Genomic DNA, 26,498 nt, shown 5'->3' on the forward strand with positions numbered 1-26,498 from the left:
AGACCCACTTCGTGTTCCACAAGCCTTCTCTCATGAGCTCCACCCCCAATACACTTTATTTCAGCTTTCTCTAGTTAGAGGAGCATCCTCCCAGTTGGTTTTGTCTTTTTTCGAGACTACAGCTGAGTGTGAATGGAGTCACGTAGATGAGCTATTTTGTATACATCCTGGATGTATACAAGGTACATTCAGGGCGCATATCCTTGTTGCTTTTGGCATCTGTCCACTAGGTGGTGCCCTATCTATGGGTCTGTACCCGACAGTTAGACTCACCCACTTTCTGGGTATGCACCCCACCCTCTGGCTGTGTGCCCCATGGCTGGCCGCTCACCCACCCTCTGGGTATGTGCCCTGTGTCTAGAGGTTAGTCAGTCACTCACTCCATGGGTATGTGCTCCATAGTTAGCTGTTAGCCTCTTACCCACCGCCATTGGCATGGGGCAGCCCTTCATAGCACAGTGATAAACACCCATGTCTAAGTTTGGGTGTAGATGGATGTCCATCTTGGGTTTCTTTGGGCATCTTCATGTTATTGTGAGTTGATGGACCTAAGTGGCTATGTACTTAAATCAGCCAAAATAGATGTATGGGAGGGAGTTTCACAGGAAAGCAGGAAACCCAGGCACTGGCTGGGCCTGAGGGAAGGATCTCTTCCCATTGTCCATCCAGTCATTCTGTCTGTGTGTGTGTCTGTGTTCCTCTCCTCAGGCTCCCGTCTGTATTCCCACCTCATTCTTGTTCCCAAAAGCCTGTCCTTCCCATGGGCAGAAGGAGCTACAGCCATCTGTGCTCACGCCTCGTGAGACCTGGGCAGGACAGGGACCTTCCTGATGCCCCACACGTGTGCAAAGCCCACCCTCATCTCAACAGATGGTCGCTTTGCTCCTTTGGCGACCACGAATTCTTTGTCAAAGCTTGCCTGCTCTTCACCAGCAGCGCACTAACCCGGTTTGAACTCACTGTGCCCCGTTGTGATTGACGGGATGTGGGTGTTGTCTTGCAGTTTCAAGACCAAAGCATTTGCTGGTATTTATCAACCCTTTCGGAGGGAAAGGCCAGGGCAAGCACATCTATGAAAAAAAAGTGGCACCTCTGTTCGCCTTGGCTTCCATCACCACCGAAATCATCAGTAAGTGTTTTGGGCACCGGGGCAAATGTGCAGGGCCACCTTGAGAGGGACTCCCATTGCCACCGCTGCAGGAGGCTTTATCCTAGCAATCAACCTTCCTAACCCTTTAATACAGTTCCTCTCTGGTGACCCCCAGCCATAAAAGTATTTTCATTGCTACGTCATAACTGTAATTTTGTTACTGTTATGGGTCACAAGGTAAATATCTGATGTGTGACACCCAACACCCATGGGGGTCCTGACAAACAGGTTGAGCACCGCTGTGCCAGACGGTCATTTTAAACTCAATGGCAGTTTTTATACACTCAGTTGGAAGAATGCAAAAGAGATAATGTACTTAATGTGCTTTGCCTATAAAGTACTCGTGGGAACACAGAGGAAATAAAAAAAAAGAACAGAGTTCTCAGGCAGGAAGTCCTTGCAGGAAAAGATACAAGTAGAGGTCAGCTCAGAATGTCACATCATAGGTCATTTTACAAAGCACGACTTAACGCCATGTCATAGCACTTTGTCATCAGTGCGGTACCGGTTTCAGAGGGGGACACAGACATGGTCCCCTGCTCCTGCAGGCCTTCAGGGGCTTGGTGCAGCTGGGCATGGCTGGAACCCCAGCATGGAGCAGGCTGAAGCAGGAGGACTAGATATTGGAGGCCAGCTCAGTTACATTGTAAAACTTTACCAAAAAAAGGGGGGGGTACTTAGCAGTACAAGTCAAAAGTCTCAAAATGAAGAGGTTATCCCAATATGCCATACTTCCCAGATCTGAGCACAGTCGGGTATTCACCAAGACTGGGGCATTCAGCTATCCTTGGCATGCTTCGTGATAACAGGAAACTGGCAACAACGCAGATGTCGCCAATAGGAGATGTGAACCTGAAATCATGGTGGCTCCAAAGGAACAGCTCTATTAAAGGAGCAGTTCAGATTGCAATGTGGGAAACCATAGACACAGAATCGTGTGAGCAGTAAATTTCACTATCAGTTTTGCTTTTTCACATTAGTCACAAGGACTGTGGGCTAGCCTTATCTCCTTACATTTTGGTGTATTCTAAAAAAAAAAATTAAAGCAACTTGTATATTAAGGAATAAGTATAACAGAAGCTGCACTTAACTGCTCTTAAAGAACTTATTTATTGAGGCTGGAGAGATGGCTCGGTGGTTAAGAGCACTAGCTGCTCTTGCAGAGGACCAGGATTCAATTCCCAGCACCCACCTGGCGGCTCACAACCACCTGTAACACTCACCTCTTCTGTGGGCACTGCATGCACCTGGTGCTCATACACACATGCAGGCGGACACTCACGCGCACAGGTTAAAAACGAAGTTACCTGTTGACCAGTGCCGAGAATGTCAGGTCTCGACTGGTAGAATGGATCCTGAGATGCTTGTTTCCCACGGAGGCCGCCTTAGTCTTACTCTTTTGTAAGAGGGAGGGGGTGAGTCTGGGGTGGGGGGACTGCCTGCGGGAAATCTTCCTGTGACTTCCTGGGGCCCCTTATAAAATAGCATCATTTGGCAGTTAGCTCACACACGGGTGCCGAGCTGTGACGCTAAACTGTCCCATGCGCTGTTTTCCCCAGTTACTGAGCATGCCAATCAAGCCAAGGAGACTTTATACGAGATCAACACAGACAGCTATGATGGGTGAGTTACGCTCGCTTTTCCTGCGCTCCCAGTGAACGCTAACCAAGACCTACTCTGTGGGAGCTCTTGAGTTATCCTGGACTGTGAGCACGCCCTTGGCCTTCCCTTCATGTTACAGAATAGAACGCATCCCTGTGCACGCTTCTCCATGCCACCTGCAATCATCCCCAGTGCTGGACAGCATGCTGTAAATTCTGTCCTGCCCAGTCCACCGTCTCCCCTTAGCTTTCCTTACCCACTTATTTTACCTGGCTTTCACTTGGTCCCCGTCTCCCCTTAGCTTTCCTTACCCACTTATTTTACCTGGCTTTCACTTGGTCCCCTCTGCCCCTGCTTCCTGAGTTCCCAAGATTGTGCCCAGGGCAGGGGGTTGACAACAGAGGCCGAGCTCCCCTCTTTTCTGAGGTCCACTTTGGGGTACAGCAAGACCATTCAGTTGGATCAAGAGAAGGGAAGGGTACCACACGTCACCCCCGTCTCGGAGGCCCTCCCAGCGGCAGGAACACTACCATACTGGATTGGCATTCCTGCCTGGCAAGCCTCAATCTCAATACAAAGTGTCTTCTAATCTTTAATATGTATTTTTGCAGTGCTAAAGATTAAACCCAAGGGGTTTGTGTGCTAGGCAAGTGCTCTGCCCTAAGCTACCCCAGCCCAGGCTCTAGTTGTGTGTTTTTTTTTAAACAATTTATATTATGTGTATGTGTGTATGATGGTTTGCCTGCATACGTGTAAATGTATGCACTATATATGAGCCTGGTGTCCATGGAGGGCAGAAGACAGATCAGATTCCCAGGAATTGGAGTTATAGACAGTTGTGAGCTGCCATGTGGGTGCTAGGAACTGAACCCAGGTCCTCTGGAGGAGCAGTGTGTGCTCTTGATCACTGAACCATCTCTCCAGCACCCCAAAACCATAGGTTTTTGATGATGGTTGATCAGGCCCACACACACACACACACATGTACCCTCTGTTTAGAAACCGCCAAAATGCCACATCCCTAGCAGAGAAGCTGGGTGTGTGAAAACTCCTATTGTTTGGAAAAGCAGAGTAGGCAGGCTGGTCTGACCTCATGGCACAGGGAGGGGTTCAGGAGCCCAGTTTTCAGATGTCTGACAGGCCGGTCTTCTGAGCTGCCTCCAGCACCTGAGGTCCCCCGGCTGCTGTGAGTAGAGGGCTGACAGACTAACAGACCTATGCTCCTCCTGCAGCATCGTGTGTGTCGGCGGGGACGGCACGTTCAGCGAGGTGCTGCACGGGGTAATCGGGAGGACTCAGCAAAGCGCCGGCATTGACCCCAACCACCCCAGAGCTGTGCTGGTGCCCAGTACCCTCCGGATTGGCATCATCCCTGCAGGTATGGCACACAGACGGCTTTCTCCTCGCTGTTGGAGTTAGGAGGAGGTCTGCACGCACAACCACAGGACGTGTCCAGTCATGTGGTCACACACACAATTAGTGACACTTCCCTAGGATTAGGGCTTCAAGTCGAGGGTTAATCATTACGGGTTCATACTTCATTTAAACTGTGATTCTGCCATCAGGAGGCAGAAGCAAGTTGGAGATCATCTTCAGTTACATGGTGAGTTCTGCTGAGCCTACATTAGAATCTGGTTTGTTTTTCTTTTCTTTTTTTTAAGTGGTTTTTCAGGGGCCCAGAGAGATGGCTCAGCAGTTGAGAACATTGACTGCTCTCCCAGGGGACCTGGGTTCAATTCCCAGCACCTACATGGCAGCTTATAACTGTAACTCCAGGATCCAACACCCTCACGCAGACATACATGCAGGCAAAATGTCAATGCACATGAGATAAAAATAAATAAACTACTAAAAGGTGATTTTTATAATTTCTCAGAACTACACTGTTATCTGAGATAATGTATGACTAGCAGAAGGAACAAGACTGTGTGTCTGGGAAGATGCTTATTCCGGTACCCTGGGAGCCCAGCAGCAAACAGGACAGTCCCTGCTCTTAGGGAACTCACAGTTGGGGACCAAAGGAGCTGCTATCCTGGAGTCAGGGAGGGAAATTTTTCTGTATCTGAGGGAGGAACTTCATTTGCAGGCTTAGTGAGCGTGCTTGCCAGAGACCCAATCCTCTGTGATGAATGCAGGCTGGCTGAGAGACCCTGAGGGAAGACAATTCAGTTTCCTAGCCTAAGAGGTAGAGCCCTTACTGTTAGCACGGTCCCTTACAAGTCATCCGTTGGCCATCAGAGTGACCTGTGGGACCACAGAAGAGCCCCCTATTCTATGCAACTTGCCACATGAACACTGTGTGATGCTTTAATGGCATAAGCTTTTCTAAACTTTAGTGAGCAGTTCCTATTATTCATAGAGCCTCAGGGAACTCACCTCTGCTAAGCAGGTGCCAGGCCCAAAGCTTAGTCTTTCCTGTGGCACCAGGACAGTGAGCTCCAGTTGGCTGCTGGCCTGTGGGTTAGGTAGGCAGAGAACTCCCGTTGTCCTGTGCGTAGGGAATGCCAAGTTACTGTGAGCACAGATCACTCTTCTGAACCTGACCTTCAATGCTAAGGTCATGCTTGGCTGTGCCAGCAGGGTGGCAAACAAAAGCCTTCGGAGTGGCATCCAGCCTCTTCACAGAGGAACAAGTGGACACATGAACCACCCACCCTCAGATGAAATTTGAAAAGATGGCTTTGTGTGACCTCCACCGGATCCAGCTGGCTCAAAAGTCTGACATTTCTATAACTTCAGTAAAGCATAAAATGAGTTTCTCCGGGAGAATGCTGGTGCTGACTCAGCTCTGACTTCCACCCAGCCAGGTGACAATTCCCTTGCTAAGCAGCACACAGGCAGAAGATTCTGGCTTGAGGCCACGATGGGGACTGCAGGGCAATGCAATAGGGTTGGGAGGCGTATGCCACCGAATATTCGCCCCTGTGTACCGAGCAAAAAGAACTGGGAAGGTACTCCAGCAAAGCTGGGCTCATCTCCAGCTCTACTTCCAGTTAACTTCTCTGTTACTGCGGTAAAACATTCCGGCCAAAAAGCAGCTTAGGGAGGGCAGGGTTTATTTTAGTTTACACCCCCAGGTCACAATCCATCATTAAGGAAAGTCACGGCAGGCACTCAAGCAGGAACTGAAGCAGAAACCACCTCGGAACGCTGAGAACTGGCTTGCTCGTTGGCTCATGCTCACTAGCTGTCTTACACAGGCCAGGTTCCTCTGCCTAGGGATAGTACCGCCCACAGTGGGCTGGGTCCTCCCGATTCAATCAAGGTAGCCTCTCACAGACATGGCCACAGGTCAGTCCGGTTGAGACGGTCCATCAACTGAGGTTCCCTCTTTTTTGGGGAGGCTCTAGGTTGTGACAGGTTGACAATAAAAACGAAGACGCCTTCACAGCTGACTTCGTTTGCAGTGTGCTTTCTCGTGATGGTGCTCAGTGCAGGACTCCCTTTGTTCTTAAGGCCTCGACTGGCTGTAAGGAACTACAGCCAGTTATAGAGAAGTGGCCAGGGGCCACATACCTTCCAGAGCCTTACAAGGGAGGGGAGTGACTGGCCGTGTTACGGACATCTCTTAGAAGCTCCAAGAGGGTTCAGGGTGGTCTCTGTGTCCGGGTATGCTGCAGGCCACTTTATGGAGCTATGCAACATTTTTATAAGGCCTTTTATTTTATTGGTTTTTTTTTTTTTTTTTTCCACAATAGAGTTTCTTTTGTAGCCTTGGCTGTCCTAGAACTAGCTCTATAGACCAGGCTGGCCTCAAACTCAACAGATATCTGAGTGCTTCTGCCTTCTGAGTGCTGGGATTAAAAGTGTGTACCACCACCGCCTTGGCCAGCCATCAGGCCATTTTTCGTATTTTGAACATTCGCCGTGTGGGTGAATTCCTTTCATTCTCCAGCTGTCCCAGGGCTACAGAAGGACAGGATCAGCGTGCCACTCAGCAGACTGGAAATCAGTTATAGTTTTGGACAGTTACATTCACGCTAAGGGCTTTCCTGTCCTCTTTGCAGGGTCCACAGATTGCGTGTGTTATGCAACAGTGGGCACAAACGATGCAGAGACGTCGGCTCTGCACATCATCGTTGGTGAGTCCTGTCTTCTCTTTCTAAGACTGATCAACTGATTGATGTAACATGTGTGAGGGTTTTGCCTGGGTGCACACCTATGTACCATATGTCCGCAGGGTGCCTCCATGTGGGTGCTGGGAATTGAACCTAGGTCCTTCCCACCAACAGCAATTGCTCTTAACTACTGAGGCAACTCTCCAGAGACAGGGTCTCTCTGTATAGCCCTGGCTGTCCTGGACTCAGTTTGTAGACGAGGCTGGCCTCAAACTCACAGAGATCCACCTGCCTCTGCCTTCCGACTGCTGGGGACAAACGCATGCGCCACCATGTCTGGTAACTTTTTTTTTCCTTTTAACTTTTAATTGATTCTTTGTGAATTTCACATTGTGTACCCCAATCCCACTCATGTCCCTTCATATCTGCCCCCTGCCCTTGTAATGTCACCAGAAAACCAAAACAACACCCCCCCCCAAATCTCCCTGTGAAAGCTGCAGTGTGTGAGACCCACAGTATGCCCCTTTGCCTAAACAGCTTCACTTGCAAATGTCCATTGCAGTGTGTCATTGGTCTGGTTCGAGGCCTCTGGCTTCTGTTATGCTATCAATACTGGATCCTCACCCAGACTCCCCTCAGATACCCTGTTGTTGCCCTGTGTCATGGAGATCCTGCAGCTTTGAGTCTGCAGGCCAAGTCCTGCGGGTGCCTCACGCACAGACGGTAGGCCCCAGCTAGTTTCACTGTGGCCCTGCTTTCTCATGTTCTAGCCAGCTACCAGGAGTAATCCCCACTGTGAAGCGCCTGCAAGGCCCCAGGGGGAGTTACTCATTGGAGTGACAGACACACCCAGCCAATGTTGCAGTTCCCAGGGAGAAACCCCATGGGAGGAAGAGCTGTGGGGTTTCCTCGATTTTATTGTCGTGGGGTTTTGTTATGTTTTGTTTTGGAGATAGGGTCTCATTTAGCCTCAGCTGGCCTAGAACTTTCTATGTAAGACCAAGCTGGCTTGATCTCACAGGAATCTGCGTGCTAAGTATAATTTTTATTTATTTATTTATTTATTTATTTATTTATTTATTTTTAAGATAAGCCTTTCCTATACAGCCTAGGCTGGCCTCGAACTCACAGTGTGCTTGCCTCGGCCTCCTGGGTGCTGGGACTGCAGTGGGAAGAGCCTCCATACGTGGTGGATTTTGTGTTTTGAGTGCTGCGTTCCTGTTTTCAACCTCAAGCCTACTTCTCTTTCAATTAACATGGATGACCACCCCCCACCTCCACTCCCCCACCCCCACCCCACCCCAGTACACTTCGTTCTGTCCATTCAGAACAGTGCTCAAACCTTTGCTTGGAAATCTGAGCCACATTCTTGTCACTGGAGAGCTCATTTCTGAGGTTCCAACATAAACCCTGGGCCAGAGGTCCAGGAAGGTCGTCCTTTCTGACAGAGGGAGAAGCTTTGGGAGGGACACAGATGAAGCAATGAGAGAGGGAGGGGACCCCCACTTAACCAGCCAGATCAGCTGAATGGACCCTGGTGCGTGAGGTGGCGTTGACAGATGTCTCAGCCAGATAACTTGTCACTCAGACTGCTGCGCCGAGCGTGTTCCGGTCCTCATGTTCGCGGCAGGCAGACATCCCTGGTATCTTCAGAGTGCTGTCTGGGACAGGGCAGAGGAGGTCTGGGTGAAGACGGGGGTCCCTTACAGCTCTCCTCCCCCACAGGGGACTCGCTGGCCATGGACGTGTCCTCCGTGCACCACAACAGCACGCTGCTGACGTACTCGGTGTCTCTGCTGGGCTACGGTTTCTACGGAGACTTAATCAAGGACAGCGAAAAGAAACGGTGGATGGGCCTCGTCAGATACGATTTCTCAGGTACGCTGTGTTCACAGACATGGAGCTCATCCGAAAAGCTGGCCAACGCAGAGACGGGCAGGGCTCTGGGGCCTGGCTTTCCAGAATGTGAACGTGACCTTGAATCTGGCTAGTGCAACCCAGATCCTGTTCCCCCTGAGAGTCACAGCGTGTGTCCGAACCACACTGGGGGAGGCCTGGTGGATTGTCACATGTCACGTAAGTGGTACTAACCCAAGAGGTCAAGGTAGATGGTTTTCATAGGAAAAAAAAAAAAAAAAAGATCGTTTCTCCGATCAGCCTGAGTGTAGCAGTTGAAGTGGGAGGACCCTTCCCTGTGAAGAGGTTCAGCCCTGGGTATCTGTCTTTCAGGCTCAGGTCCACTTCCTCCCTATCCACAAATGCACCGTTTCCCAGAGCTTCTACAGTAGCGTCCATCATCCATTTCAGCTACGTCCTCAAGCACTTGTAACTGTGAGCATGCGTAACTAACTGACCAGGACAGTAGAGTTCTGAGGTCCGCATCTGCCTCAGTGCAACTCCAGCAGGGGAGGGGAGGGGAGGGCTAGACAGACGTTCCCCCATCCTCCCTTCCCCTCCTATATGCAGCAGGGACTCAGCCCCCATTTCACGGTTGAGACAATAGGAAGTATGCTTGAATGGCTTGCCCAGGTCTGTTGTCACTCTTCCTGCAGGTCAGTGGCCTGCAGAGGTGGGCATCAGTGTCCCTGGGAGGCTCGCCAGAACCCAGACCTCGGGGCCTTCCTAAGTGCAGCTGGTATGGGACGGACCTGCAAACAGTGTGTCTGTCCACCGGCACCCTAGGGAATCAGATAGAGCCCTCAGTGACAGCTGTGTGCCCTCTTACCTACTCACGAAGCCGGGAGGAACAAGAAAGGCAGATCAGCTTCAGGCTACTCAAAGCTATCACCTGCTGGTTTCAAGTTGTGCCTGGGTCCTCCTCCCTCCCCCGTCAGTTTAAACTGCAGAGGAGGAGGAGCTTAGAAAAAAATGCAAAACGTAGTGTGTGGCATTCTGGTGGTCCAGATGAATCCTTCTCCTGTGTTTACTGTCCCCCCCTTGTCTGAGCCTCTTCTCTATACTCTGCCATCGGCAAAACCGTACAAAGTTTAATGGCTCCAAGCACCAAAGCCCACCCCTTTCCTCATGAGAGGAAAGAAGGCAACCCTGACACACTTAGACACTGTGGGGTAGCAGGGGTACAACAAACACCCAGCGCTTCCCGAAGAGAAGGGCTCTGGGGTGCTGGGCAGACTGTGACCTTTTCCATATTGAGGTCCTGTGCCTGCCTCTCCCCCTCCCCTTCCTGCCCCTCATCTGTTGAGCCACCTGGCAGGCCAGAGGAGCCCCTGCTGGCCACAGCCTCTGGCCACTGCCTTCCTTTCAGTCCCAGGCCCCTCAGATCCTATCTGAGAAGCCCCCTTCTTCCAGGCCCCTCCCCTCAGACAGCTCTCCTGGTCTTTGTCCCCACGGTATTACAGCCAACTCAAGGGTGTTAGCACAGTGAGTGGGAAGCGGCCACTGTGACGGGCAGCTGAGGGTTTCACGAAGGAGAGCGGAGTGTGAAGCGAGGCATTCTATCCTGGACTCTCGGACATTCCAGGGCCGACAGGCTGGATGGCTGCAGCCAGCGGTGGGAACCTGGGGGTTGGAACAAGCCTGTGCTTGGGGTTGCTGCTCGTGATGAGACAACTCTCCCCAGTATCCTACCGGGGCTCAGTGGTGCACACCTCACACAACTGCTGGGCTGCTCACTGTGGGTCAGCTCCCCCATGGCGCTGGACACTGAACATCTCGGGAGGCCCCCAGGGAGTGAGTGGAAAGAGAAGGCGGCACCAACATGCAGGCGGAGGCAACAGAAGCCCCATGATCCATAGCCGTTCTCCACAAAGCTGTCCCCAGCATGCTTCCCACACCCAGCAGCCGACATAGAGGACTAGCATCTGGATGGGTACCCAGGGTAGACTGGGAGAGTGGGATCTGTGGCTCCTGGTACTGTAGCAATACCATGCAAGGGCCCTCTTGCCCCCCTGCGGACCGGTCAGCTCCTGGTCTTCTTTTTTCTTTTTAATTATTTTATTATTTTGTGTTTCTGAGCACTACATACACGCCCATTGCCTACAAGGGGTAGAAAAGGGCGTCAGATCCCCTGGAACTGAAATTACACATAGTGGTGAAATTACACTATGGGGGTGCTGGGAATCAAACCAGGGTCCTATGGAAGGACAGCCAGTGCTCTTTAACCGCCACTCTCTAGACCCCTGTCCTCTTGATGACGGTGGAAGTGGGGAGTGGTGGCAGTGACGGTCACGGTGTGTGTAAAAGGGCACTCGGAACCAGGTAGTGACAAATGGGTGTTCATTCTCGGCTGCTCTTTTCCCAGGGTTGAAGACCTTCCTCTCCCATCAGTACTATGAAGGGACAGTGTCCTTCCTCCCAGCACAGCACACGGTGGGATCTCCCAGGGACAAGAAACCCTGCCGGGCCGGGTAAGCAGGTGCATTTCTGCATGGGTTTCCATTGTAAATGACTTGATATACACAGGGCTGTTTGGGAGCCTGTTCCTGTTAGGGCAGTGGATGCAGGGGACTTTTTCCAAACACACAGGGGAGGCTCTGAGTTGCATGGGTTTGTGTAGAGCTTCCCAGTTCACAGATGCTTCCAGAAGACGCGCCTCCACGTCTCCATCCTGGTGATGTGCACAGCAGCTGTGTCCTCCCCGTGGTGCGGATGAAGAGGGTGGGTCCAGCCGCACCCGCACCCAAATGAGAAATATGCACTGAGTCAGCGGCTCAGCTCTGAGTTACTAACTGACGGGAGCATAGGCTCATCACATTTGTTACCTGAGATCCGGGGCACTCTCACCACAAATCCAAATCCGTTTGATGGGTTTTGCACGTTTACCATTGATGCATCCTGAGCTAGGTAACCAAGCCTGTCCTAGAGATGTTTGCAAGCCCTGGAGAAGGGAGCTGCTGGTTAGTAGGTGTGAATTTGGGTGTAATCTTGAGAGTTCAAAAGCAGTATGCTAAAGAATGAAGCTTTTGAAACAAGAGCCTTTTATTGCCCAAAAGGAGTTGAAATGCTTTTCTGTGTGTCCAGACCAGGGGCTTGGTTGTTTAATGCACTTGGATGCGTGCACTAGAGGCAAGGTGACCACGCTGTCTTTCAGGTGCTTCGTGTGCAGGCAGAGCAAGCAGCAGCTGGAGGAAGAGCAGAAGAAAGCCCTCTACGGCCTGGAGAACGCTGGTAATCGCTGCGAGCGTGGTCTTGTGTGTGCCTCTCCAGTGCGCGACCTCTCCTGGCCATCTACTTCCTCGCCCTCTTTTCCTGCTTGTCTTGTGTCAGCTCTCGCTCTAGCTCCAGGCAGCACTGAGACAGCGCAGCTCAGGAGTTACTAGGGAGCCGAGACATTTGTGGAAAGGCCTTCGATCACTGTCAGAGCGAGAGCGAAGGCTGCCATTCCAGCTAATGTAAAATATGGGTCGGCAAATGCCCTGTTTGGGCTTCCCTGAATGAGTGCCTTCTGCCATATTCACCACAAGGTCTTTGTTACATCCCTACTCTGCCAGAACGACAGCTACAGAGTGTGACTCAGTGGGCGTGTCGCCTGCCTATAGCGTTGTCTACGGACTCTGAGATTGGAGTTTTGTGTAGTCATCTCGAGCAAACTATTGTTCTTTTATTATTATTTTATTATTATTATTATTGTTGTTCTTTTAGACTATTCAAGTCTGTGGCAACCGTTCTCAGTCTATAAGCCATATAAAGAGAGATGGTGGGCCAGATTGACCCCGGCAGGGGTCTTCTTGTCCTTCTTAAACTGCTGTCCAAAAGTGCTCTTGTCAGGGCCGGGGTGGGTGGGGGCAGGGAAATGACCTGGTCCCCATAAAACCTGCTGGGGTACCGAGGTGGGTGGCTGGGTGGTTCCACGGTACGTAGTCAGGCCAGAATGAAAGCCAAGAACACACAGGAGGGACAGCAGCTACAACCCCTCACGGCCCAGGCAGCCGCCTCTGCACCCACATTGACCACAGCGCCCGCCCCTGTCTTCCGCAGAGGAAGTGGAAGAGTGGCAAGTGGTATGTGGGAAGTTCCTGGCTATCAATGCCACCAATATGTCCTGTGCTTGTCCCCGGAGCCCCAGGGGCCTGTCCCCGGCTGCCCATCTGGGAGATGGATCCTCCGATCTCATCCTCATCCGGAAGTGCTCCAGGTTCAACTTCCTGAGATTCCTCGTCCGGCACACCAACCAGGATGACCAGGTGAGGTGGTGCACTCCTGCCCCAAGGTCATTTACATTTTGGGCAGGTCCTGCCGTACAGGGAAATTGTAGGATCTGTTGCTAACTCCAAGGAAAGATCTTTGGATGTGTATTTCACAAGCCTTAAGCTCCTTGTCAGTCCCTTCATGTAAATTTTTCACTTAAAAATGTAAATCCAGGGGCTGGAAAGATGGCTCAGCAGTTAAGGGCACTGGTTGTCCTTGCTGAGGACCGGGATTCAATTCCCAACACTCACTGATGGCTATTAATTGTGTATTACTTCAGTTCTAGGAGAGCCAATGACCTTTTCTGGGCCTCTATGGGCACCAGACATGCGAGTGGTGCACATACATACATTCATACATGCAGGCAAAATACACACACAGGCAAAATACACACACACAAATTTAAAAATAAGTAAGTTTCAAAAATAGAGAATTCTACAAATCCCTACTAATGAGCCACAGGATTCTTTAGAGTATTTATATCCGTGGAGGAATAAAAAAATTTCCGTGAGTGTGGGGGGAGGGGGGGATCGGTTATCTGTACGTGGTGAGCACAATTGCTTGTGGAGACCAGAAGTGTTGAATTCCCCTGGAGGTGGTTGTGAGCAGCCTGATGTAGGTGCTGGGAACCAAACTTGGGTCTTTTGCAAAACCAATACAAGCTCTTAACCCCTGAGGCTAGGTCTCTCTATCCTCAGACCTGAGATTGCAAAGGTATTGGCAGTTGTCTGAAGCTCCCGAGAGGGCAGTGCACATCTTGGCTCTAAGCTGTCCGATGGGGAGGACTGGGTGGCTTGGAGACACTGCTCTGGGCGTCTTTACAGGACCACGAGTCCTGGCTGGCTGAACCAGCAGAGCTGGAGCATTTATCTCACTGACTGACTGTCGCCCCCACCACGTTTGCCTCGGCAGTTCGACTTCACTTTTGTTGAAGTTTATCGAGTCAAGAAATTTCAGTTTGTATCAAAGCACGTGGAAGATGAGGACGGTGACCTGAAGGAACCCGGGAAGCAGGGATTCGGGCAGATCTGCAACGACAGCCCCAGGTGCAGTTGCTTGGCCTCCAGAAGCTCCTGGAACTGTGACGGAGAGATCCTGCACAGCCCCACCATCGAGGTCAGGTGAGTGGGCAGGACCCCAGCCACCTGGCCAGAGGAGTGCTGTCCCCTCACATACATCAACTGGGATTTGTGGCAGGAAACACAAGTCTTTATTCAGGTGTGGAAGCTGTGTGGCCTGAAGTTTGCACGGAGCAGGCGCTGACTTTGTGGTGCTGTGCGTTGTAGACGCATCCTGTGGGGTTTTAAGGCTTCCCTGCTCTATTCTCTCTCTCTCTGCCATACTTGGCATTCTGCCCTTGATCTCTTGTCTGTCATAGTCACACGGCCCCTCTCTCTAGTTAAAAGAATAACAAAAAGCGACTGGCTTCCTGGGTGCTCCCTAAGTCCTGGGTCCCCCCCCTCCCCAAGTCACCCACAAAGTATCTGGCCTCTGTGGCAAGGGATAGGTACTCATGGTGGGAATAAGCAGCACCAGGGGGCCGTCTGAGGAACTGGGAAGGGTGTCCTGATTCTGTCAGGCAAAGAAGGGGCAGGAGCCTCAGAGGGGCCTGGAGAGGCCACACCACATAGCCTCAGGGGACTCGAAAGCCTAGGGTGGCCCATAAGGACATGTGCAAGAGCCTAGGGCCGGGTGGCTGGCTCTGCCTGACTTTCCCCATTCAGTCCCGTCGGTCCCCAAGGGGAGCGCAGAGTCACCCTCAGCTAAAGCTTTCGGTGTTCTTGGTGAACCTCAGAGCACGAGTCACCCCTGAAATTTGTTAACTAGAGCCCGAGCACCCAGCATCCAAGCTATGAGTAGACTAGAGGAAGGCCCTCGTGCCTGCTCTCCATGGTGGGGGCAGCATTTGTTCCCCAGCCTGTGGTAGAGAGCCCAAGAGAACAGAGCAAGGAAAAGCCTTTCCCCATATAAAGAATAAAGCAAGCTGTCTTTGGAAAACGGACCATTAGTAGTTATGCATACTCGGAGACTGGGGGAGAACTGCACGATTCTGGGTCAGCTGTGACTGTCGGCACACACGTGGGGTTTAAATGCAGCTGTTTGTCCCTGCAGGGTCCACTGCCAGCTGGTACGCCTCTTTGCTCGGGGAATTGAAGAAGAGTCCTAAGCAAGAACCCCAAAGTTGAGGCGCCATCTACCTTGAGCTTGGGGAGTATGAAAATAACTTAAGAAAACTTTGACAGAGCAATTATGTTGACATATCCATTTGAACTTAGAGATTTATTTTTGATAGGTAAATCTTGGTTTTAGAAAAGACAGCTTCATCAGCAGGTCCGTGTCCATACCTGGCACCCTTGGTTCTACGTGCATCGGAGTCGCTTTTCATAGAACTTGTTCTCAGCAAATGGCTCTTGCTGGTTTGGGAGCACCGGCGACATTTTAGCCATGCCAACCATGCAAATTTCAAGACGGCCCTTTAGTGGCCATACTGCAATAATTTTAGGGACATTATAATACAAATACTTCCCAGGAATCAGGTCACAGCATCTGGACACACGGGGGGCAACCCGGTCACTCTGACCCCTTTGTGAGACTTTCTCTAGAGTTGTGACCAGGTTTGGGGAAGTCAGATGGCTTTCTTTGCTGTCACTTTACCCCCACCTCCATTTATGATCATGACGTTGCTATATGGCCCTTGCTGACCGCCACACCCGTAACCTCTGTAAAGCTGCGCCTGCAGAGCAGGGCCGTGTCACTGCAAGAAGATACCCAGGGTGACGTCTCATCCTCAGGACTCCCCGCATCTGCTGCCATCACAGCCACGTCCTGGAAGACAATCCAGCAAAGTACCCACTGGAAGTTTTGTTCTGTCAGCCCCGGCAGCCTGCGCACTCTGGCCCAAAGGAGGCTCTATCTGAAATCAAAGCACTTGGCACAACTGGGCTTTATGGGGGTTGGGGTGGGGTGGACAGAGGGCAGCTGGCATGCACAAAGGGTGCTTTGTGAATTCCATACCACCCTCAACCTGAGTGTCACCAGTGGGATGACGGCTGATCCCAGGTTGCCGCCTCCCCCACTCCCCCCAGGTACTTTGGTGCAAGCCCTGTGTCCATTCCCAGAGTCCACATCCATTTTTCCCTCACCATGTGTTCTGGTCCATGTACTTCTTACCAGCTTTCTCCTTGTCTATCAGAAGGGTATAATCCATGTCTTGGCTATTTGCTTTGTCTCCACAAGGGGACTGCTAGCTGCTCTGGTCAAAGCCCCCTGAGCTCATGATCAGTTTCCTCTGAAGGCATTCCTGACCCAGGGGTTTCTCAGTGTGGCCTGTGCTGTGTCTCCAGAGTTACGCATCTGAAGCATGTGTGTAAAAGAGTTTTTTATATGAAATTCAAGAATATGCAGCTTAACCTTGTCTTGCAAAGGGGGAAGGGCCATGACTGTTACAAGAGTGGGTTTTAGGTTCTGCATTGGGGAAAGCATGCATCACACGCAGGCCCCATTGGTCACTCCAGAGTTCTGCAGGCTGCACCTGTGTCTAGGAGCTCTTGCATTGACTTACGTTTTGAAGCATATGTGAAATTTCTCTGTTTCTCAGTCCCATCCAGACAAAAGGAGCAGCTGCAAAGGAGGCTGTGCTTAGGGACCACGTTAAAGGGAATTGTGTGGTGGTGCTATTTAATGATTGACAGTCCAGTGAAAAGCTGGATAGAAAGAGTAAAGGCACTCGGCAATTTCTATCCAGGTCTGTTCTCGGATGGGCAGAAGCCAAAGGTGTCAGACTAGCAGCTCTTTGAGGAGGTAGGCAGCCTTGGAGCGGCACCAGGGCAGTCACTTGGCTGGCCGCCTCACTGCCCACTCACCCCTGGCATTCCATAGGGGCCCAAGGCCCGAGGCAGCTGTGGGTGCCCCTGGATCTCAGGAACTGCACTCTCCCCTCCAAGGACTCAGGTCTGCATTGGCCTTGCTACATGATGCCCACGCCCTGGTCCGCCCCTACCACTCACTGCCAGTTCTAGCGGAGGGGCCCAGATAGAGGATGCTTTGACGGTGCTCGGTAGTGCAAGCCACGCTCAGAATCTCCAACCTAGGCGCTATCATGGAGCACCATGAGTGTCAGACACGTATGACCCTGACACTCGTACACAGGATAATAAGGTGTCCCTGACATTCCCACACAATAGACTGTGGTCTCCATGATGCTTTTTAGATGCAATACCCCAACCCCAGCCCTTAGATATCTTAGGGGGGGAAAACAGGAGTAAAGGTTAGGCAAAGGCAACTTAGGATCCTATAGGGGTTCTGGTCCATGTTTTAACTCCCTCTGTGGCCCACTGGTGCACAATTAGGCAGCAGTCATATGCAGTAACTTATTCTTCTTTATCGAAACTAATCAGTGGGAATGGGGAGCAGCTGGTTTCCTAAGAGCTGCTCCAGTCCTCAGCACAGTCTCCTGGAACCAGGAGCACTGACAAGGACAGCCAAATATGCCTCCTGATCCTGCTGGCTTCAAGGTTAGGAAGTGGCATATTTGATCTGATATGTTTGAGAAGACAAAAAAATAAAAAATAAAAAATAAAGTGACTTTGGGCAGAATGTGGCGTGTCCCCCTCTTTTATAATTTCTTGTTATTTTCAAAGCAGTTTTATGTTTTTAAAGATAAGAACACAGTTTAATGAGTCTGTGCTAAGAAACCGAATGATACCCCAGAATACTCATTGTGCTCTCCCTGATGAATCTACCCCTCCCCCACCCTCCTTGTGGGTTGCTCTGCAGCCATTTTAACATCTGAGAAGTCCCTTCCTGGGTAACCTGGGATGTGGCTCCCATAGCATTATTATTTAGCTAGCAGGTTCTGCAGTTTGCCTGAAGGAAATGCGCCAGGTGTTGCTTCGTGACTCAATTCTTTTACTGATACAGCTGTGCTTTCGAGGTGCAGCTGCGCCAGGTACAGCACGAGCACCCTGTGTCCATACAGCTAGCCACACTAGCACACGTGGCCCTCAGACACTCCACTTGGCCTAAGGGAACCAGGTGAGGGCCACAAACAGGACTGGGTGTGGTGGCACTGTGTGGCTGAGAGGTCATGCTACAGGCACAGGAAGGACAGCTGTAGAGAGGCAGAGACGGTGAGTGGAGTGATTAGGCTGGCCCAGTGCCATGTGCTCCCAGGAGAGCTGCGAGTGTCTATTTGCCAAGATCCTAGGGGCTTTGACTGGGCTGTGTCCCAGCACCAATACCAATGTGTGGTGTGGCTGAATGAAGGGTGGGTGGGTGGGTGGAGAGAGGAAGAAGTAAGATGGGCGAATAGATAACGTTTATGTGTCTGGAAGTATGGATAGGTAAATGGCTGGATGTGAGGATGGGTCAGTAGATAGATGATGTATGGGTGAACACACAGAACATGCAAATGTCCAACCTCCCTATGGCCACGCTCCTGGGTACCCACTGGTCATAGCCCCCTTCCAAAGAGATTTTGGCAGCTTACTGGGGGCTCATTTGGGGTAGGGGTGGTGTGAGGCACCATCAATGTGCCTATCCAGGTTTGACTCTCAGGTTTTCTCGTATCCCTCTGTGTGCAAGATCGGCATCTGAATCAATGAGGTCACAGCGTTGCTGGTTGCTGAAGACCATTCTGCTCAGGACTCCAGGCTGGCAGAAATCAAGGCTCAGTGGGGCCAATGCCTACGCTGCAACCCTAAGGCACTGCCTGGCCCAGCCTTCCCTTGCACACCCAGGGCCAGCCCCTTCTCCTCTGGCCTGTCCTTTAGGACCAAGGGACAACCTCCTGTTCCCAGCCTCCTTCACACCAGGGGCGCCCTAGAGCAATCACCACCCACTCCCACTCAATACCCAAGCCTTCATTCTCCCAGGTAGTTTTTGTGCTGACTGCTAACTGCCCTGGTGGCCATGAGGACGACTCTGGTGCTGTGAAGGTCTGGGGGCCACCCAGATGCTCTACCAACCAACAAACATCTACACACTCTCCTAAGAACAGAGGCCCCCAGACTTAGCACAGAGCATTTTAGGTTTATTAAATAAAAATTATAATTTATACAAGACTTTGTATCTAAACAAGGTTGTCTTTTAAAAAAAAAGTGACAGAGATTTTTCTTTTTCCTATCAGTTCTTTATAGAATATGATCCTTTTGTAGAACAAAAGTTACACCAGTAACAATTATGTACAGATCCAAAACAGACTCAAGCTTCAGACATACAAAAATTGAACATTCTAGGTCAGTGATTAGTCAGCAATTAAACACCTGCCCAGATCACACAATCCAGTACAGACTCCAGTGTCTCTGTAAGTATGTCTAGATCCTGTCTAGCCCTGTCCCCCTGGGCTCCACTCAAAGACCCGCTGGTGGCCAGCTGTGGAACTTGGGGCCACCACTTACTCCCCGCTCCCTAACCAACTACCCTAGCCCATGGTCAGTCTTCATCTCTCTTTCCTAGAGAAAGAGACTCAAACTAAACCGACTGTTCCACTCGCCCGTTCAGCTCAAGGCCTCCGTGTGGCACGCCGGTGGCAGCACTTGCCAACCAGGGCACTGCCAGGGTCTATAAAGCATTAACCACCATGAAGCCATCCCCAGAGACAGGTCAGAGGCCATGCTGCCTCCCATCTGGCATGTTGGGGTGCCAGCAGGTCCTCCCTTATCTCCCCTCATGCTCTGAAGAGCATGAGCATATTACAGGGGCCAAACCCTGGGTGGAGGGTCCTAACTCCATGTTCAGACTCCTCCTCCAGCCATGGGCCTGGAGCAGTGTGGCCTTTGCTGCACATCTGGGGTGGTGTGTGTGCTTGTGTGTGGCCTGAAGCCCCTGGGAATGAGGTGTCATGAGCCCAAGCCACCAGGCCTCACACCCACAACCAGCAAATGAGGATTGGAGCAAAGGTAAAAATTACATTTGAAAAATGATACAAAAATAAGAAAGACAGCTTGCTCTCTGTAAAAAATATAATCTTCTGTTTCTTCAAAAAAGCAATCTCAGTGACATTTGAAGGACTCAGGACAAGCTGAAGGAACCAGAGTGTGGTTCACCTGGGAAATGCACAGGTGGGGTGGTGGTCGCCCCCTTCAGAGGCCCGGGCCTATAAGATCGCCCTCCCTTGAAGTCTCCACCTTTGCTGGGGCAGGCAGCATGGATAGGGTGGGGTCTGCCTGGCCCTTGCTGGACTCGAAGGAAGAGGGAATACTGTTAGTTAGATGTTAGAGGTACAGGGCAACTCGGGTCCTCCAACCTCTAGGCTCTGCCCACAGCCATCTCCTGTGGCACAGGGCCCTCCCATATCTCCCTGACAGACCCTCAGGCCAGTTCCCCTAACCCATCCCATTACCCAGAGTGGCTGCAGCCTGGAGGCCAAGTGCCAGCCAGACGACCACCGCGTCTCTCACTTAAGAGCAGCCAGAGTGGAGAATGCCTCCTAAACCTTCCCGAAGAGCGAAGTATTTAAAAGGTGTGCTTTTGCCAACACGCCATTCTGGACCCTAGCCGGCCACCAATTACTGGCCTGGCCTCTTGGTTGGAGGGTCAAGCCAAGATGGGCCAGATGCGTGATAGCTCAGGCCAAGACACCGAAAATGGAGGGGGAGGAACCCATAACCCCAAGCCTTGAGGGGCCCTACCCACAGCCTCGCAGTGCCCACAGTTAGGTCCAGCGTGGGAGGAGGGTCTGAGGGCCGAGTGAGCTGACTGGCCGTTTCTTCCTTGGAGAGGGGCCTCCCCGCCATTTCTCTCTGTCTTACCATCCTGGCAGGAAGGGGCTACAACCACTCCCAGCTATGACTTTGGTGGAAAAAAGCCTCTAGCCTCTGAAGAGCCTCATAAGATCAAGGGGCCTCTCAGGATGGGATGGCAAGTGCTCCGTCTGTACCCAGGCTGGGATGGAGAGTGAGGAGCTGTGCTTAGCGGGGGCCTGAGGACGAGTGTCCTGTGTGCCACCCTTCAAACAGGTTGAGAGGATCCTCTGCCCACCTGTGTCCACAGGTGTCCACGAAGGTGCTTCACGCACTCAGCACGGGCCAGCCCGGCACCATTTCCATGTGAGTTGCAGCCCTTTGGGTCTGCAGAACCCAGGGCCAATGTAACCAGCCACACAGTCCGGGAGAATTATTGCCAAAGATCGTGAGGACAGCCCCATCAGTTCCTCTAGCCAATGGTTGGAAAGGATTCCAGCAACATCTCGGAGTCAATACTAGCTGTCGCCGCCAGAGGCTGCTGCAGACGTGATTTTCAAGTACTGGCCGAAAATGGTCTCAAAGGCTTCGTCTCTGTGTACCATGGCACCGAACACCAGGGGCTGGCAGGGAGGAAATGGAGAGTGGGGGAATGAGTGCTTCATAGCCAGGCTTGGGCTAGAAGAGCCCCTGTTAGGAGACCAGGGCAGCATCCAGGCAAATCAAATATTCCTCTCACCCAGAAGGCTTCATCCAGCCTGAGAATCCAGCCTGAGGACGCTGCATGCAGGATCCATTCTCCCTTGGCCTCACCAAACTGTCTGTCCTATATCTCTATGAAGCCCACCCAAGCTAAGCTTTCTGGACCTTGATTCCATGCAGCAGGCTCTTGGGCTGACAGAGAAGGGAATCTCCCCCCAAGTTGAAACCATGTCCCAGGGAGGCTCACTCAGGTCCCCTGGTAGCAGCCAGAAGTAGGGGTGGGAGGAGGGGCATCATCTGCCAGGCACTTACTTTCTGCGTTGATGGTGTTGAGACGGCAATTCCCATGCCCGAGCCAGGGAGGACGGACAAGACTTTGTACTGAAAGGAAAACAGCACAGCCATTACCACCAGCTTCTCCCAAGGACAGGAGTGAAGCCAGTTCCCGGCGTGCCCAGGGATCTCTTGAGGGTCCTGTCTAGTACTAGGACTGTTCCTGACTAGGCTGCCAGCCTGGACCGGGGCTACTCAGCTGGGGAGGCTGGTCCGTCCCATGCTCAACAGATCCTTCCTCTCTCTGTTCCAGAGAACACTTCCCGCCCTCCAGACACGGCACACTCCACACGCCAACCCTCTAGGAAACTACTAGACCTCACTACATACATACAAATGCTTGTGTGCTTGTTTATAAGGGCCCGTGGCAGGAGACCAACGTTTCTTGGGGGGGAGGGGTGTCAGATAGAGGTGGAAAGTTCATGACAGAACTTCTCAGACTCTCCTTTCAAGACACAGGAAGGGCTGGCATGTGGCTCAGCTGGTAAAATCCTTGCTTAACAGGAATGAAGGCCTGAGTTTGATCCTCAGCAACACAAACAAACAAACAAACAAACAAACACCCACCCCAACAACAAAAAACCCATGTTCAAGGTTAGCCTGGACCACACGAGAGCGGAGGTCAGGCATACGTCATGATGCCCTTTTCTGCATGTAGGATGGTTGCCAGGCCAGGTGCTGACTCCCAGGGACACGGGAGAAGTGAGGCTGCACTTGGAATCTCGGGAGGAAGCTGACAGGGCTCCCCACAGAGCCTTCCCTCGGGTGGGCTGAAACAGCGGTGGCGGCAGCACCAGGATAAGCCTTTAGCCAACATCTCCCCCCAACCCTGGACTCATAGCCGAAAACCTGTCTGTGGCCCCAGACTGTGAGCGTGGCAGGAGCGGTGAGCACCCACCTTCTGGATGTCTGTGATGTCTACCAGCTTGATCACTTTGTTCCTCTTTGATGACCCAGACTTGGAGCTTTCGAAGCACAGGTAACTAGACAGGGGAGGAAATGCAGAGGCACGAGAGATAGCAGCTGGGCCAGACGGGCCCCTGCTAAGTAGGGTCCTCCCCGACTGCCTCCATAATCCCCGTGGGATGGTCAGTGACCCGTCGCACACAGAACCTGGAGAGGACTGAACACCCTGCTCTGTGGGACACCTAGGGCTTTCTCTCCCAGACGTCTGCTGGCAGGAGCTGCAGGAAGGCAACCTGAGGCCCTGCCAGGCTCCTCTGGGCTGACTTCTTTGGCAGGGAAAACAAGTAGGGACTTGGGGCTATGGTAAAAGGCCCCTTGAGGACTACCATATACCCTACCCCCTGTTGTAACTCTCAAATACCATGGTGGTGCTGGGGCATAGCAAAGACAAGGTGCTATGTAGTCCCACAGAGGGGAAAGCCCAAAGCTACTTTTAGCTTAGCCTCAGACAGCCAGGAGTCATGGACAGGACCCTCAAACGTCCCTATAAAGTCTACTTCCTGAGAGATTCTACCATCTGAATAGGCTCGACCTCCACTTGAGAGATTCCATCAGCCAAAGTGAGGGTGGGGCTGCCCCAGGAATGACGTCATGAAGGCCAGGCAGCTGGGCAGAATGAGGCTGGGCTGTGGCATTGCAAAGCCTGCTTGATGGACATGGGCATGTGTCTGGGACCTGGAGAGGACCCTCTTTCACTCCCCCGCCCCCAACAGTCATGCTTGGGCCTGTGGCATCACTTACTTCTCTGTCACATACAGAACTCCATTCCTGATGTAGTCCGTGGGCATCTTCCGGTCTCGGTTTATGAGGCAGCAACGCCAACCATTCTCACACACTGATGGAGAAAATGGACCTGGAATTTTCTTCCTCTAGAAATACCCTAGCCTTGACCTATATTGGTGCCTGTCGGCACAGACTTGTTAAAGATGTAACTACATCCACAAGGGACCATCAGAAAAGGTTGATGGGGTCACAGTGCTCACTCAGCACAGGCCAGCCCTGGGTTCCATGCCCAGAATTGGGAATGCACAAGAGTCCACAGTTGGGGTGGGTGAGGCCTGTCAGGAGTGAGGTCACCTATTGTGTGGGAGGATGGCTTTCCTCTCCCAGCAACCAAGTCAAGCTGCAGTCCTCATTGACTTAGGCTGCTTTCCACACAGGCCTGCAGCGCAGAAGGAGACTCTAGAGAAAGCCCTAGACTCTGGATCTCAGGTATTTACTGAACACTCTTCCAGAACGTTGACTGGACACCCAAGTCTTGAGGTACCTGTAACAGGTTGTACACTCAAGCCAAAGTGCCAGGACAGGGCTAGGAAGCAGGCTCTAGGCTTCAGGCTTATACCTTGATACAATGATATGGGAATCCCCAGCAGGGGTAGGGCTGAGCCCCACTCCCTGGAGATTTCTGCCTTCAGAAGGTCCACCTGAATCTCTGATGAGTAGTCCATACCTCCTCATGATTCCTAGGACAGCCCAAGACTTCACTCCTACGTCACCTCTCCTGAGAAGTAAGTTTGGGCCTTTTCCTCACAAGTTCCTTCAGCCTGTCATGAAGGCGGGGGCCATGCCTCCTGCGTGGGCTTAGACCCTGCCCCAGTTTTCCACTTCCTTCATGACTGGCTGGGTCACAGACTCACGACATGCTTACCTGCCAGTGGGCGCTCGTTTTCAGTCAAGTTAAAGATCTCGTGGAAATTTCCCTTCTTGGTGCTGTGAAAGCGACCGGCGTCTTCATCCTTACTCAGACCGGCTGGAGCGCTGGAGACGTAGCTCCGTGATGAGGCTGTCTGCAGCTGACAACAGCATACAGTCCCGGTGAGGGTCTGGGGGGAGACAGCTGGACCCACAGCTGATGTGGGGACACACTGGCCTCCCTGCCTGAGTCAGCTGTAAACTGACTGATGGGCTCTATTCCTATCCAGAAGATGCGGGTGTACAGCTCCCCCAGGAAGCCCCCCTTCTAGTGTTGGCCCTGCACCGGATGAATTCCACGTGCAACCTGGGCTAGATGAGGGGTGTTTTCCTCGAGAGATGCCCACAGTCTTCTCCAGCCCACAGTGCTGGGACTAAGCCTGGGCTCCAGCACATAAAATGCAAGGACACAGCTGCCTCACATGGGTTCTGCACTGAGGCAATTACAATCGACACTGCAGAAGTCAGCTGGCCACACAACGCCAGAACATCAGTCACAACACAGCAATGTCATAGCATCAGCTCACAGGAGGCCCAAGGGGGCTTCCACACGGACACAGTACCTTGTCATGCCCTGACAGCTGGCCAGAAAGGAGACAATAGGCACACGTGTGACCGTCACGAAGGAGAAAAGGGGGTACAGGTGATGCGAGGTTGTAAGCACAGAGACCTGAATGTAGCTCTGTACAGACATGGGGCCTGTGGGACACCAGGGATGGGGGATGGGTGGCCTCCACCAGGATGAACCAGCCATGTTGTAGTGAATGCTACATGGTCTTGAGCCCTGGCCAAGCCACTCCAGGGTTAAGATGGGCCCTTGAGTTGTCCCAACAGGCCAAGCTCTGTCCTGGGCGACCTCTACTTGTTGGAAAAGAGTCAGCAGCGCTCATTCCAGGCCTGGGCTGCTCTGGCCAATGGCTGATCTCAGGTTCCCAACAATTTTTGCTGTCCTGGATGCCAGAGTGTGACCCCCCCCCCAACCCAGCTCAGTGCTTCACTCTCACAAGCAGCAGTGGGGGATCCCTGGTGCGCCCCCTCCTAGAGAGCACTCACATGGAGAAGCTAATGTAATTTCTTATGCATCCCTAGGAGCCCTGCTGGGCCTGAGCACCTCACCCACCTCAGCCCCTGAGGAAGACACACTGGCCCACTCCTCCCAGGGCTGGCTGGCCCTGACATGTGAAGTGAGTGGTGACAGGGGAAAACCTCAGGGTGCTTTCCGCCACCTGTCTCAAAGGCTGCTAAGATCTGGAAAACACCAGGCTCCGAGTGAGCGTATGTAGAACCAGAGGTTAGGGTCCATCGGCTTAAGGGTTCTGCTAGCACCCTCCTCAGGGTGTTGGGGGCTGGGGGGCTCACTCTGCGAGACACGGTGGCACCAGCACGCTCCTTGAGCTGGGGGTCGGTGGGGAGGCTCCTCCAGATGATATAGGGTGTGTCGTACTTGGCTCGGAGTCTAGGGCAGCGTTTGAAGATGAAGTCGATTAAGAAAAACTTGATGCCAGCGTAGAGGCCTGAGGGGAAAGCAGAGATATATCCAGGTTGACAAAGGGCAGGTACCCCTGCCCAGCCCCACTCCTTGTACGACATTTCTGCTAACCGTTTCCCAGGACGGTGGCACTTTTTCCTTACCGACAGCAAGCCCCACCAGGCGGTAGGGGAAGAAGCAAGAAGCCAGGAAGGCAGCCCACAGGGCAACATACAGCTTCTGTGTGATCTCAGGTTGCACCCACATGAACAAGCTGTGAGGAAGATGGAGGTCAGGAGGGGTGGTGCACACCACCCTCGCTGTGGGGACAGCCACTTACTTCTTGATCTTTTCCAGAATGTCAGCCATCTTGCCAAAGAGATTCTGCGTGAAGGAGAAACCGCAGTGACCACAAGCCCCAGTGCCTGTCGGTCACATAGACGTACCCAGAAGGCACCAGGGGAAATACACAGCCATGACCACTTGAGCCCTATGGTCCTGCCCCACCACTGCCAAGGTCTGAGGTTGTTGTGGTTCTAAAGCTAAGGCCACCAGAAGTAATGAAGTGGGCAGGTGAGGTTAAGCCCTGACTTCTGGAGATGCTCAGCCCTGAATTCTAGGGGTGCTCAGCCCTTGTGGTGGAGGGCTCTGTCTACATAAGGCTATAGATTCATCAGGAAGCCACGCCCCCCCCATGC

General features: G+C 52.2%; 2 protein-coding genes across 3 annotated transcripts in view; one reads left to right on the plus strand and one right to left on the minus strand.

Annotated features, from left to right (window-relative positions):
• Positions 1–17,553, plus strand: part of Cerk (ceramide kinase) — a 38,628-nt gene extending 21,075 nt beyond the window's left edge. Inside the window, exons 4-13 of the mRNA XM_021659081.2 lie at positions 1,004–1,129; positions 2,710–2,773; positions 3,985–4,130; positions 6,760–6,834; positions 8,536–8,688; positions 11,072–11,177; positions 11,861–11,937; positions 12,748–12,953; positions 13,870–14,078; positions 15,070–17,553. Of these exons, the coding sequence (XP_021514756.1) occupies positions 1,004–1,129; positions 2,710–2,773; positions 3,985–4,130; positions 6,760–6,834; positions 8,536–8,688; positions 11,072–11,177; positions 11,861–11,937; positions 12,748–12,953; positions 13,870–14,078; positions 15,070–15,124 (1,217 nt within the window). The 3' untranslated portion in view covers positions 15,125–17,553. The remainder of the gene's footprint in view (positions 1–1,003; positions 1,130–2,709; positions 2,774–3,984; positions 4,131–6,759; positions 6,835–8,535; positions 8,689–11,071; positions 11,178–11,860; positions 11,938–12,747; positions 12,954–13,869; positions 14,079–15,069) is intronic.
• Positions 17,554–18,967: 1,414 nt separating this feature from the next.
• Gramd4 (GRAM domain containing 4) overlaps positions 18,968–26,498 on the minus strand; it is a 75,877-nt gene continuing 68,346 nt past the window's right edge. For both annotated transcript variants that reach the window (XM_021659082.2, XM_060388867.1), the window contains exons 12-19: positions 26,141–26,184; positions 25,965–26,074; positions 25,692–25,846; positions 24,289–24,433; positions 23,382–23,475; positions 22,573–22,657; positions 21,654–21,722; positions 18,968–21,262 (exon numbers count right to left, since the gene is read on the minus strand). In XM_021659082.2, coding sequence (XP_021514757.1) covers positions 21,158–21,262; positions 21,654–21,722; positions 22,573–22,657; positions 23,382–23,475; positions 24,289–24,433; positions 25,692–25,846; positions 25,965–26,074; positions 26,141–26,184 — 807 coding nt within the window. In that variant the 3' untranslated portion in view covers positions 18,968–21,157. The remainder of the gene's footprint in view (positions 21,263–21,653; positions 21,723–22,572; positions 22,658–23,381; positions 23,476–24,288; positions 24,434–25,691; positions 25,847–25,964; positions 26,075–26,140; positions 26,185–26,498) is intronic.

The sequence above is a fragment of the Meriones unguiculatus genome, chromosome 8, assembly GCF_030254825.1.
Source record: "Meriones unguiculatus strain TT.TT164.6M chromosome 8, Bangor_MerUng_6.1, whole genome shotgun sequence".
NCBI classification, from domain to species: domain Eukaryota; kingdom Metazoa; phylum Chordata; class Mammalia; order Rodentia; family Muridae; genus Meriones; species Meriones unguiculatus.